The sequence below is a fragment of the Stegodyphus dumicola genome, chromosome 6, assembly GCF_044657685.1.
Source record: "Stegodyphus dumicola isolate Sdum_Otavi_A_Nest chromosome 6, ASM4465768v1".
Taxonomy (NCBI): domain Eukaryota; kingdom Metazoa; phylum Arthropoda; class Arachnida; order Araneae; family Eresidae; genus Stegodyphus; species Stegodyphus dumicola.
Genome location: NC_140773.1, coordinates 36,837,166 through 36,849,194, shown reverse-complemented (window position 1 = coordinate 36,849,194; position 12,029 = coordinate 36,837,166). Strand labels below are relative to the sequence as shown.

The following is a 12,029-nucleotide window of genomic DNA, read 5'->3' as shown; positions in this document are numbered from 1 at the left end:
TGTCTTCCACGAAGGCATCCCTCCTTTAGGCAGACACTCCTTGAGGGCTTTACCATATTTCAAATAAACCGAACCAAACCAACATCACTTAGAGCTTCAGTCGCCCCTTTATAAAACTCCAGCGCCTACTGGGGGCGATAATATTATTTTGAGAATCATTGGCATAGATGAATCATTAGGTGAAACTACTTATTTAATATATAGCTGCCTGAAATTAATTGAGAATTATCAAATTAAACACTGAAATGTTTAAAAAGATAGTTGAATAAGTTCAGATTAAGAAAACGTAACGTAACGTGGGTGTTTTTTTTTAAATAATTTAAAATTAAAAGGTTGAGGTAGAAAAAATAAAATTAAGACTTCAAAAGAAATACCCATAATTAATTTTCCAAGAATTAATAAGTTTTTTTTTTTTTTTTTTTTTTTTTTTTTTTAAGTGCCTATGTGATACTGAGTCAGAGCTACTCATTATTGCTTAGGCACTTGCTTTCTACTTGAGTTCAAATTGTTGGAGATCATATTCTTTTGCTTTTAAATATGCACTTCAAGATCATTTTCTATCCTCCTGCTTGCGTCGTAACCATGGTAACGTTAGTTGCAACAAATTGTCGAGTTCGCTAATTGTTTCCTCCCACTTCATTTCCATTTACCGCGTTTCGCTTCATGAAAAGCGCACAAATGAAGGCTAAACTGAAATGCAGTCTCTAATCATGTGGGCAAAATAAGTACTGTATAGTGATGATGACATGGAGAAGGGTCATAAGGCCTTGAAGTGCCTGTTTTAAAGTAATACATTATAGTACAATCCACGCTATTAATTATTTGCTAGAGTTTATTTCCTGTGTACAATAAATGTGTTATACTACTTTTAACGTCAAATAAAAATAAAAATATATTTCAAACCCCATAAAAATATTTAAAAATCGAATTCGAACAGTTCATTACGATTTTTACGGTGTCTTATAACTATTAGTTTTATTATTTTGATTGAAGTGAAATGTGATACGAAATTAGGTAAATGAAGCAAAACAAGGCACAAGTTAAAAAGTACGTAAATAAACTATACTTTCAACACCTTAATAATCTAAACTCAGTGAGAAATATTCTATTGCAAACCTCTCCTTATCGACATTTAAATCTCTGCAGGATCTGAATTTTGATATCCCGATCTACTTTCACAGGCACTTTTTTTGGGTTCTTTCCAAACGAATATTTCTTTCATTAGTACAATGACGTCATTCCACCAATAAGAAGCTGCCCGAGGACAGTCAGTGAAAAACAAAACTGCTTGAGATAAATCCAGTTCACAGATTACAGAAATTTAGATGTGCTTGGAAAATTATCATGGCTTGTCCCTTTCAGTCTAAAAGGTAAGGAGATCTTTATATTCACATCGCGAATGTAGTTTTTATTTGTGTTGCGATGGTTCAGAATTGTTAATAAATTATAATACTTTAATTTGGTTTATTATTAAAAATACTAAGATAATTCTGATAAGGAAAAAATATAAGAATTGAAGTTGGTCTGTTTATATTAGTTAAAAGTGCTTCAGGTAACTGAAAGCTTTTTTTAACTTCTTAGTTTTTAATTATGTGTGAGTTTTTGTTTTCCTTTTTACTTTGTACAAACTTCTTTTTCCCCCTGTGGATAATGTCACAAGAATGGCAAATACACGAGTCATTCTTTTAAACATTGAACATTTCGTTTAACAAAGAACGTTTTAAGGATTAAAGAAAAATAAATGAAATATTTTAAAGGTATTTATAAATTATTCGAATTTTCTTATTTTGAGCAGTAATTACTGGATATTAATGGAAGCAATTAGCTAAATTTTTCTAAGTTAGATATACATTGATTGGATGCAAGGAGTTAAAAAAAATGAATTTGAATTTAAAATCTGGCAAAATTTTAAAGTTGCCTCACTTTTGTAAAAAAAAATCAAACATTTTCTACTTAATTAAATTTCAAAAATTCTTTTACTAAATGCCGCTATCTTATATGTGTCTTAAACACTCATTATAATAAATGACATTAGAATTTTTCTTAATTTTCTTTACCAATTTGGTGTGAGTTCTAATTTTTCAGCAAAACCTAATGCGCACACTTTCCTCACCCTTGCCCAGTTTCTGCTGATGTAGGATGAAAATAGACCAGCTTTTAGATTAAGCGCGAGAGAAATATCAGCTGAAGATAAGCTCTAATTTATAGATTGCTCTAAGTAAACTATGTGTTTCGGAAGTTAATCATATTTCGTCCTACATAATTATTTATCTGAAGAATTTTTCGGTACAAAACTCTGAAGTCCTTAAATACACGAATTATGAACTTAGCAACAGACTTTATATATAAGCAACTTAAAAGTGCAGATATTATTCAATTTCATGTCTGAACTTGGATAAATTACTTGAGCAACACTTAAGATAAAGCAATTAGCGCAATGTGTTTTTACTTAGAGAACGGAAATGTTTTTGAAGCATAAAATTTGTAGTCATTTGTAATTAAAAGTCTATATATATTTGGCATTTTATTTTTAGCCACAAGGGAGTTAGCTCAGAAAGGTTATTAATTTCGTTTTGGCATTTTGCGTTGGTTCACTATAAATGTCGGTTAAGTCTTCAAATTGTTGCCACCAAAGTCTAGATCCGAATATGGGCATCTGGAAGCCCGAGTTTGGAATTTGAAATTTGTTTTATTATCGATTTAATATTTTGTAACACTTTAACGAATTTTTGATTAACAGACTCGACTATTTCAAAGCGAGCAATGGCAACACTACACGGAGGGGAAAAAAAATTTTTTTTTTCCAGCGCGCGAAACTGTGTATCGGAAATTCTAAAGATATGCACATTTTAAAATTATTTTGCGATTTTGCTGTTGAACTGAATTTTATGGTTTAAGTGCGAAGAACATGATATTTAATAAATAAAGGTAATACACAAAACGTTAGAAAAACGCCCTTTGGGCGAAAGGTGAAATCTGAAAACTTTCAGATTTTATTTTTTATACTTTTCTTTAGTTGTACATACTATCGAGTCAGAGTCAAACAAACAAACATAACATAGTATAACTGAAAACATAATTTCTGATAAAATGAAATACGGAAATGTGTCTATTATCGGTCGGATAGCGCTAACACGTGGCTTTCTTAGGTATCAGCATAAGAGAAAGAATATATTGGAACTTCAGAACTGAAATAGACAATGCCTATAACGTTGTTATTTAAGTCACTTAAAAAAAGACCATGACTTTTTGGCAAATTTTCTAAAGCAAGTTAATTCATAGCTACGCATGTACAAGAAAAGCAATAAAACCGCTAATCAATATTAACTGGCTTTTTTGAGAAATCAATGTCCCGAGAAACTAATAACGCTTACTAGTTTTAAGCATTCAACGAAGACGCTTTTCTTAAGAGAACAGTTTACATTTCATTTCTTGTCTGCTATTTTTGTCGCATAAACAGAATAGTTTTGCAACTGATCACCTTAATCGATCCCGATTGAACAAACGTACAATTAGGAAATGTTTTCGAATGATCCTAGGATGCGAAGAAAGCCTAATATTTTTGTATTTCAAGTATGGAATTTAAAATAAATATAAAAATTAGAAATAAATTAAAAAATTATATTCAAAGTAGAACGCAACCAAAATTCGTTGAAAGCAGTGCGAACAATCATTGCGTAAAATTGATATAGGGGAAACGATTTTTTTAATTAAATAATTTTGTGGTAAAATTAAAAACAAAACTACAGCCGAGAGCAATTTCAAAAAAACATACTTATATACCTCAGATACAGCACAGCAGAGCAAAAATTAAACTCGAGTAAAACAAAGCCAACAACCACGCCAAAAATTCTAAAAATGAAAAAAAAAAAAAAAAATATATATATATATATATATATATATATAAAAACAAAATCTGAAATGTTTCAGATTTTAAATTACGTCCAAAGGGGCGTTTTTTAACATTTTGTGTGTTACCTTTCTTTATTAAATATCATGTTCCTCGCACTTAAACCATAAGATCCAGTGCAACAGCAATATCGCAAAATAGTTTTAAAACGAGCATATCTTTAGAATTTCCGATACAGAGACTCACGCGCTGGAGATAAAAATGTTTTTTCTGCACAACGTTGCCATTGCTCGCTTTGAAATCCTTGAGTTTGTTAATCAAAAATTCGTCAAAGTTTTAAAAAATAGGAAATCAATCATAAAACAAATTTCAAATTTCAAATTTGGTCTTCCACATGCTCATATTCGTTGGAGGATTACGTTATTCAAAATTCGATGACTCTATGTACCGTTGTTTTATCACAATACGAGAAATATACATACATTTATGCAGATTTTTCATTATTTATTTTCTTCAAATATAATGCAGGACTCTAACATTTTGTGGCAACAGTTTGAAAAGTGAACCGACATTTATGAGTCCGACGCAAAATGCCAAAACGAAACTAATAGTCCTTCGGGATTCAAATCCCTTTGGACTAAAAAAGAAAGAAAAAAGAAAAAAAAAAAAAAAAAAAAAAAAGGAAAATAAACTATTTTATTATTTTATATATTGCAGGATATCTGCATGTTTCCAGGATTTTGTGCCCGGAGAAATGCAAAAGAAAATTAATCTGAGCTAACAAATGTACAGTTCAGAAAATTAATAAATGCTGAAAACACTTTTAATTAAGAAAAACCTGTTTTGTACATTAGTAGCATATACCGAGAACTCTGAAACGAAAATAGCACTTGTCTAAAATTTATAAAAAATTACAATGGAAAAAAGGAAAGAAGACTATAGTATGAAGGAAAAATCAGTCCTAATTTATTGATGAAACATTTATTTTACAAACATTTCATTATTGCTGATTAAAAGGCTTCAGTCTCACTTTTGCCATTATGTAAGTACGCGTCATATAAGCATCATGGCATCAACGTTATATAAGCATCATTATATAACAATGGGATTAATTTTAAAATAAAGAACGCTCGAAAGATTTATTATGAATGTATTACTATTTTAAAATAAAAAGGTTTTATTTGAAGGTAGAAGGAAGAAATAATCAAATTAAAAAAGGAGACATCAAGGTTCTACAGAATAAATAATAAAATTTCATATTCCATTATTTTAACGACTTTGCAAAAATTTCGTGGCTTACGATATAGTAACTGTTAGACATAGTCTAAACATTTCCATGAAAATGTCTGTTACATATGAAGTAGTAATATAAATGATTAGAGTTTCGATAAATAAGCATTACATTACGTAATTTTTATAGACACATACATTCTTATAAATTCGGCAATAATCTGTCGATGTTATTATCTTATATATATATATATATATATATATATATATATAAGATAATAACATCGACATATATATATATATATATATATATATATATATATATATATATATATATATATATATATATATATATTGTCTTGTAACATATTTTTGAAAAATTAGGAAAAATCGTTCAATGTTCTTGTTAGGCATTAAAATTATTGAAATATGGGAAAAATTCGGCGAATTTTTAGCGAAATTCCGAATCCATGTAGAGCCATCGGGTTATTTTCAAGCAAGAGACATGGTAAATATCGAATGGCCTCGCCGGGATTCGAACCTGTACCTCTCTAACACGCGCCGAGTGTGCTACCGTTACACCACGAAGGCATGTTGGAAGGCAGAAGAAAATTCCTTACAAGCAATTATAGAATTCGCTTTCGAATATTCTTATGATGTTGTAAGGATCCTAAGTTTTACTAACGTTTATTTTATTTTAAATCTTTACTATCACTTCTTATTTTCTATTTCCGGCCAGAATTAAAAGATTTTAACTTATTTATGCAAATTTGTCTTGCTAACGCCAAGTACTTAAGTTGTGGCTTTTTGCCAAGCAAGAGAGAGGAAGGAGTTATTAGAAGCAGGCCGCTTGCCATAGTAGTTTTACTCGTTTGCTGGTTGCCTTCAAGGCCAGAGGTTTAATCCTCTTGATAATTTTAAACGTATCGTAGTTTTAGCAGCTCTCTGTACTACATACGGCTTTTTGTTAATTAACGGCCAATCTTAAAGTAGGCACTTGTATATTAATCCAAAGTTAGTTTACTTAGAGTTTTAGTAAATAATTTTATATTCTTACGTTCAGACCACAAGTGGTTGGTCTCTGTATTCCGAAGTCCAGAAATCCCTGTAAAGATAGAAAAATAAAGGATTTCGTATACCCTTCCTGTGTGTATTGTCTACTTCACAATTTATTGAACATAGCTTTAGTAAGCTCCCTGTTTCGAGTCAGGACATTTCATGTTTCCAAGGCAAGTAAAGAGGAATACCAGTCCTGATAATGTAAGAATATAGCATATACAGCTTGCTAACGATTTTATGCAGTGGTACCCGAACTAAAATGGGAAGGACGATAACTCTTAGTGACTGGATTTGATAGACGTGAGTTCACGCAAGGAGGACCATAAAGAATAATCGCATTTTTCTTAGCGCGCTGTCGTCATATAACGCATCCGTCTGGCAAATTATAGATCCGCGAATCATATCCAATTGAAAGCATAACTGATTTTTCATGTTCCTGAGTTCGAAATTTGTGATGTGGTTTGTATGAGATGACATTCTGGAAATCACGGAAAATTCCTTAAAATTTGTTCCCACTCCAAAACAAACAACAACAACAAAACAAAAAACAAAAAAAAAAAAAAAAAAAAAAAAACTGCAGCAATGTGCTTCGACGAAAAAAATTATCACTGTATGATAGGGAATGAAGATAACTAAGTCATTAAATACAGCTGTGAGGACAAAACTTCTCCTTCAGAGTATGTGGTGTAATGAATAATGCATATCTTCAGTCTGAATAATGCATAAACATGTTAACTGCTTAAAATGCAGTGAAATGTTATGAAATATCGCCACGTGCCTCTAAGGGCATGCAATTTCGAAACTGATAATGAAACGATTTCCTCAGTCATACTGACAGTTCAGAATTTTTTTTTTTTACATTTGTTTTATTCATTTGATGAACAGCGAATTATTTTATTATTTTCTATATTCGTAAGGAAAAAAGGGAAGATTTGATACTTGATTTTGCATTTGGGTTTGTTTGGATTTTGCATTCGAGGGCTATCTGCCTAAGAAGAAGGGTGTCTTCATGGAAGACTTTCTAAAGGAACATTGCTCGTATACAGGCTACACATATAGAAAAACACGAAAACGTCCATCCCGTTTGCCGGGTTTCAACAGCACTACCAGTATCCAGTAACTTTAACGCTCGGCTACTGGTGGGGCCAAATGAAATAGTGAATGGTTTTAGAGATCTTGGCACCCCGATGCAATTTCTAACCTCAATTTTCTCAGCTGCTTGCATTTGAAGGAAATTAATATAAATTTCAAGGTTAAAAGTCTAAAAACATATAAGTTTTTATGTAAACATTTTGTGCTTTGAATTATCAAAATCATGCTCACAACAGAGAAATATCGCAAAGTTAACTTATAAATACAATTAGGAATATGTAAATTACATAATCATTATCTATAGTAATTAGTTAAAAAAACTTCGCAATTCCAGATATAATTTAGATCAAAGAAAAGGTGTAAACAGAAATATATTGCTTAAAAGTTAAGTTTCCTCATTTTTATTGAACAGAATTCATCTAAAAATTAATTTCGTCCTTTTTTACAAACATTCCCTTCGATTGTAATCACTAGTGATCTACTTAATGTTTTGCATAAGATACCAAAAACTAAAAACATCGTTCGCCAAGTGAAGCCATTAAATTAAAAACATACTTTTGTTAAATAATTTTCGTGTGTGTATAGATAAGATAAAAAATAAGTGATAATTATTGCTAATGTTAGTCTAAATGCTTACAATAGTCTCTCAATTCTCCTTTTTATTATGGTTATTTCCCCCTTCTATACTAAAAATAGTAAGTGCTTGTAATAAATCGCTCTGTATTGCGTCATTTCAGAATTAATCTTTTTTACATGATACTTAACACTAACATAATGCTTCAGCCAATAACAATTTAAAATTTGAAATGAACTAATGAAAAAAATGAACTAAAATTTGAAAAACGAATCAAAATACACTTGAGCAAAAATTGGTTTATTCTGAATAGGGTTTTTCATCCTGAACACGTCACATTTCATTATTTCTCTTGCCTCCATGTTGCTGCATTTGTTTTCTTCAGGTATCAAAAATGAAAAATTCATTAAAAATACACGCGCTTAGCGCCAGTTTATCAATGATAAAATATTCATTCACAATAAAAGCATTGTGGTTGTTGTGTTCTGACTTATCTCACTTGTCTGACAATAACATCAGAACAAGACCACGAAAATCTTTGTGGTAACGAGCGCAAGATTGCCTTTATCGTTGGCCAGAGCCTTGAGCACCCTACAGGTGATATTACGATTTTGTTCAGTTCCGCCCCTCCCAGTTTTGATGGAGATCGGATCCGAGAGTCTTCCACCCCACTTACCCTACCAACAACCTCTCGAGAGGGTTTTCGGCTCGCCGCATAATTAGAGTGCCCCCATGCCGCAAAGCATGATTTCTCAGGAATTCGAACCCGGGCCATTCGGTATGGCAGTCAGCATTGCTAACCACTATCACGTTTGGGCAGCATAAAAGCACTGTTTTGTCAAGGTATAAAACGACTCCTTTTTAGTCCAAAGGGATTTGAATCCCGAAGGACTATTAGTTTCGTTTTGGCATTTTGCGTCAGACTCATAAATGTCGGTTCACTTTTCAAACTGTTGCCACAAAATGTTAGAGTCCTGCATTATATTTGAAGAAATTAAATAATGAAAAATCTGCATAAATGTATGTATATTTCTCGTATTGTGATAAAACAACGGTACATAGAGTCATCGAATTTTGAATAACGTAATCCTCCAATGAATATGAGCATGTGGAAGACCAAATTTGCAATTTGAAATTTGTTTTATGATCGATTTCCTATTTTTTAAAACTTTGACGAATTTTTGATTAACAAACTCAAGAATTTCAAAGCGAGCAATGGCAACGTTGTGCAGAAAAAACATTTTTATCTCCAGCGCGTGAGTCTCTGTATCGGAAATTCTAAAGATATGCTCGTTTTAAAACTATTTTGCGATATTGCTGTTGCACTGGATCTTATGGTTTAAGTGCGAGGAACATGATATTTAATAAAGAAAGGTAACACACAAAATGTTAAAAAACGCCCCTTTGGACGTAATTTAAAATCTGAAACATTTCAGATTTTGTTTTGTTTTTTATTATTCATTTTATTTCGTTTTATTCTGGTCATTTTATTCAAAAACGACTCAGAGTCATGTTATCTTCTGAAATTTTCAAATCGATGTAAACGGCTACTTTCATGTGAACTTAGTTTTTTCATGAAATCCTCCCCCCTCCCATGTCTCTTCCATCACCAAAACCCACCTTCTTTTAAATACAAAGTCACCAGAGGATAGAAAGATTTGCTTCGCATTTAATACCGGATGTTTTTCAGACATTTAAAAAACAATTAAGTTGAAGGTATTCAGTGCGTTATCGTACGACAAGTCAATAAAATTCCCTTGAAGGGAACAAGATTGAAATGGAGCTTTAGATTCAGATGTATCTGAAATGGGCCCTGAATGCACTCGAATTTACAAGAAAATAAGTTTTTAAACAAGCTGATTAGCTGTGCTAACAGGCTCTTTAAAAACAGATAGAGATCTTTCTTGTTATTTCAGTGAAAAAGCTATAATATTATTTATTCTATCACGCTATCTATCGCGCACAGACTAGATAGATGTCCTAATTCAGTCGAAGCAATAAAATTTTCAGTTTTTTATTATATTATTTCAAAAAAAGGCTAATTCTTTATACTTTTATTTTCATATTATTGATTATTTATTACCTGTAATATATAACTCATAGATATGAAAACTTTTTGAGAACTTTAATTTTAGGAAAAACACGTTTAGTGCTAATTTGATATGGGCGCTAATCAGTTACCGCAGTTGAGTAAAATGATAATACTCCCCGCTTTATAGCAATGCTTTAAACAATATGACAACAAATTTAGATAATTATAATTATAATAACATATATAGATATTAGATTATTTTTAATTACGAAATGATCGCGCTATTCCAAACCTTAAACAGGAGAGTAAAGTAGAATGATAATTAAAATTAGAGATTTGCTAATGCTGTAATTATTTCGTTTTTAGTGTAGAATTTAAGTATAAATTATTCTGGCTGTATACTGTTATTAACACATCTGATATTCATTTCATTAGATGCAATGAATCCGAATTGCGTGAAGACTCTATTCTTTTGTCTTACTATTTTCGATTTCCGTAACATTTGCTAGAATATTTAACCATTTTAAACCATTTTATATGGCTTTCCCAAACTTCTACATACTATTTTGGAAGTCCTACTTTTCACCAGTTTGAATTATTCTTCTCAATAACTAACAGTTATTTTATGTCAATTTCTCCCCAACACAGCAACCTTGACTTAAAAAGTAGTTTTTAAACAACCTTGTTTAGTTAAACAACTTTGGCTTGGTTTATACGTTATAAGTACAATGTCAAGGCCATTAATCTTAAAATACAGGTCGTTTACTCACTTCAGTGCAATGATTTATTTATGATATTGATGGTAAATACGCTGTATTTCTTCCTCCCACATCTTCACAGTGTATGATGCTAAAATTTAAACTGCGCAATTTTTCGCAGTACTCGCTTTCATGAGCATAATGTTTCTGCATTTTCCCCTTTAAAAACATTAAATAATATTTTCATATTTTTATGTTTTCAATCTTAGTTGTTGTTAGGATTTATTCCATGACTAATTCTTTTGAAATTGTATCGCAGAAAAAATTTTTCTTCAATTGCAGAGTAATTAACTTTCATTCAATTTCATTTCGGAGAAAGACATTAAGTTTCATACGTGCTTTTATCTTAAGCCCATGAGCCAGAGTTTTCGCTAAAAAAGCACAAATTTCCGAAAACTACTATGAGAACAAATTATTTTTTTATTTTTAATGTAAAAACTCTCCTGCTATTACATACCTGGATTTGTGTACTTTTGATATATTATTGCCTTAATTTCTTTGACATACTCGTATTTTAATATGCACGCATATATACGTTCTTACAGATATCACAAAAAATATTCTAGTCCGTATGTATACGGCCTTGCCAAAGAGCAAGCAGTGCTTCTTTAGAAACTAAGAATTTTCGGAACGTTTTAGCATATTTTGGCTCTTCGTATTTTTATTGTAAAATTCACATGATTTTTATCTAAAATATTCATTTTTTATTTTAATTTTACTCTATTTTTTATTTTTAAGCAGTAATATTTTTTCTTTTTGTATTTTTGTATTTAGTTTCTTTCGAGATCTATTATTTAAACATCTAGTATAACCTATTTATTTAAACATCAGTCTATCAAGCTGTATGAAGCCAACACACACAAAAAAAGAACTTAATTCTACTACTTGCGCAAAATGCAGAACAGACTTTGAAAGTAAAATTAAAACATGAATTATAAAGTATCACGCGCCTAAAGGAGTTTTGGCTCGGAACTGAATATTCACGAAGCAAATGTGGCTTGCAGAGCTAAAGCCAATCACTCGATTTAAGTCGTTAGAAAATATAAACAGAATAGAGAATTAGCAAGTCTTTGAAAAACTCTCTGTCAGACTCAAAAACTCTGCACTTACATGGGTAACTAATTAGCTTTCTGGTAGGAGTTAACGAACGTAGAAGTAATAGTAAAGCCAAAATAATAGGATAACTAGGTTAGTAAACATAAAATCTGTAATTTAAACAAGTAATAATTAGAGAAGCCTATCACTAGACTCAGGTAAAACGAGTAAGAATTTTACATTATCAAGTTTTCGTGCCATTAGCTTTACAATATGTGATTTAACATTACCTTGTCTAAAAATCGTTACCTACCTGTTTCTAATTACCCAGACAACCACAGCATATATTTTCATTAACGGTTTGGTTATGTTCCTAACAGATCAAACACCTTCTACCCC

The 12,029-nt window shown here is 31.1% G+C and overlaps 1 protein-coding gene across 1 annotated transcript in view; it reads left to right on the top strand.

Annotated features, from left to right (window-relative positions):
• Window positions 1-1,216: 1,216 nt before the first annotated feature.
• Window positions 1,217-12,029, top strand: part of v (Tryptophan 2,3-dioxygenase vermilion) — a 68,808-nt gene continuing 57,995 nt past the window's right edge. Inside the window, exon 1 of the mRNA XM_035369802.2 lies at window positions 1,217-1,370. Within this exon, the coding sequence (XP_035225693.1) occupies window positions 1,345-1,370 (26 nt within the window). The 5' untranslated portion in view covers window positions 1,217-1,344. The remainder of the gene's footprint in view (window positions 1,371-12,029) is intronic.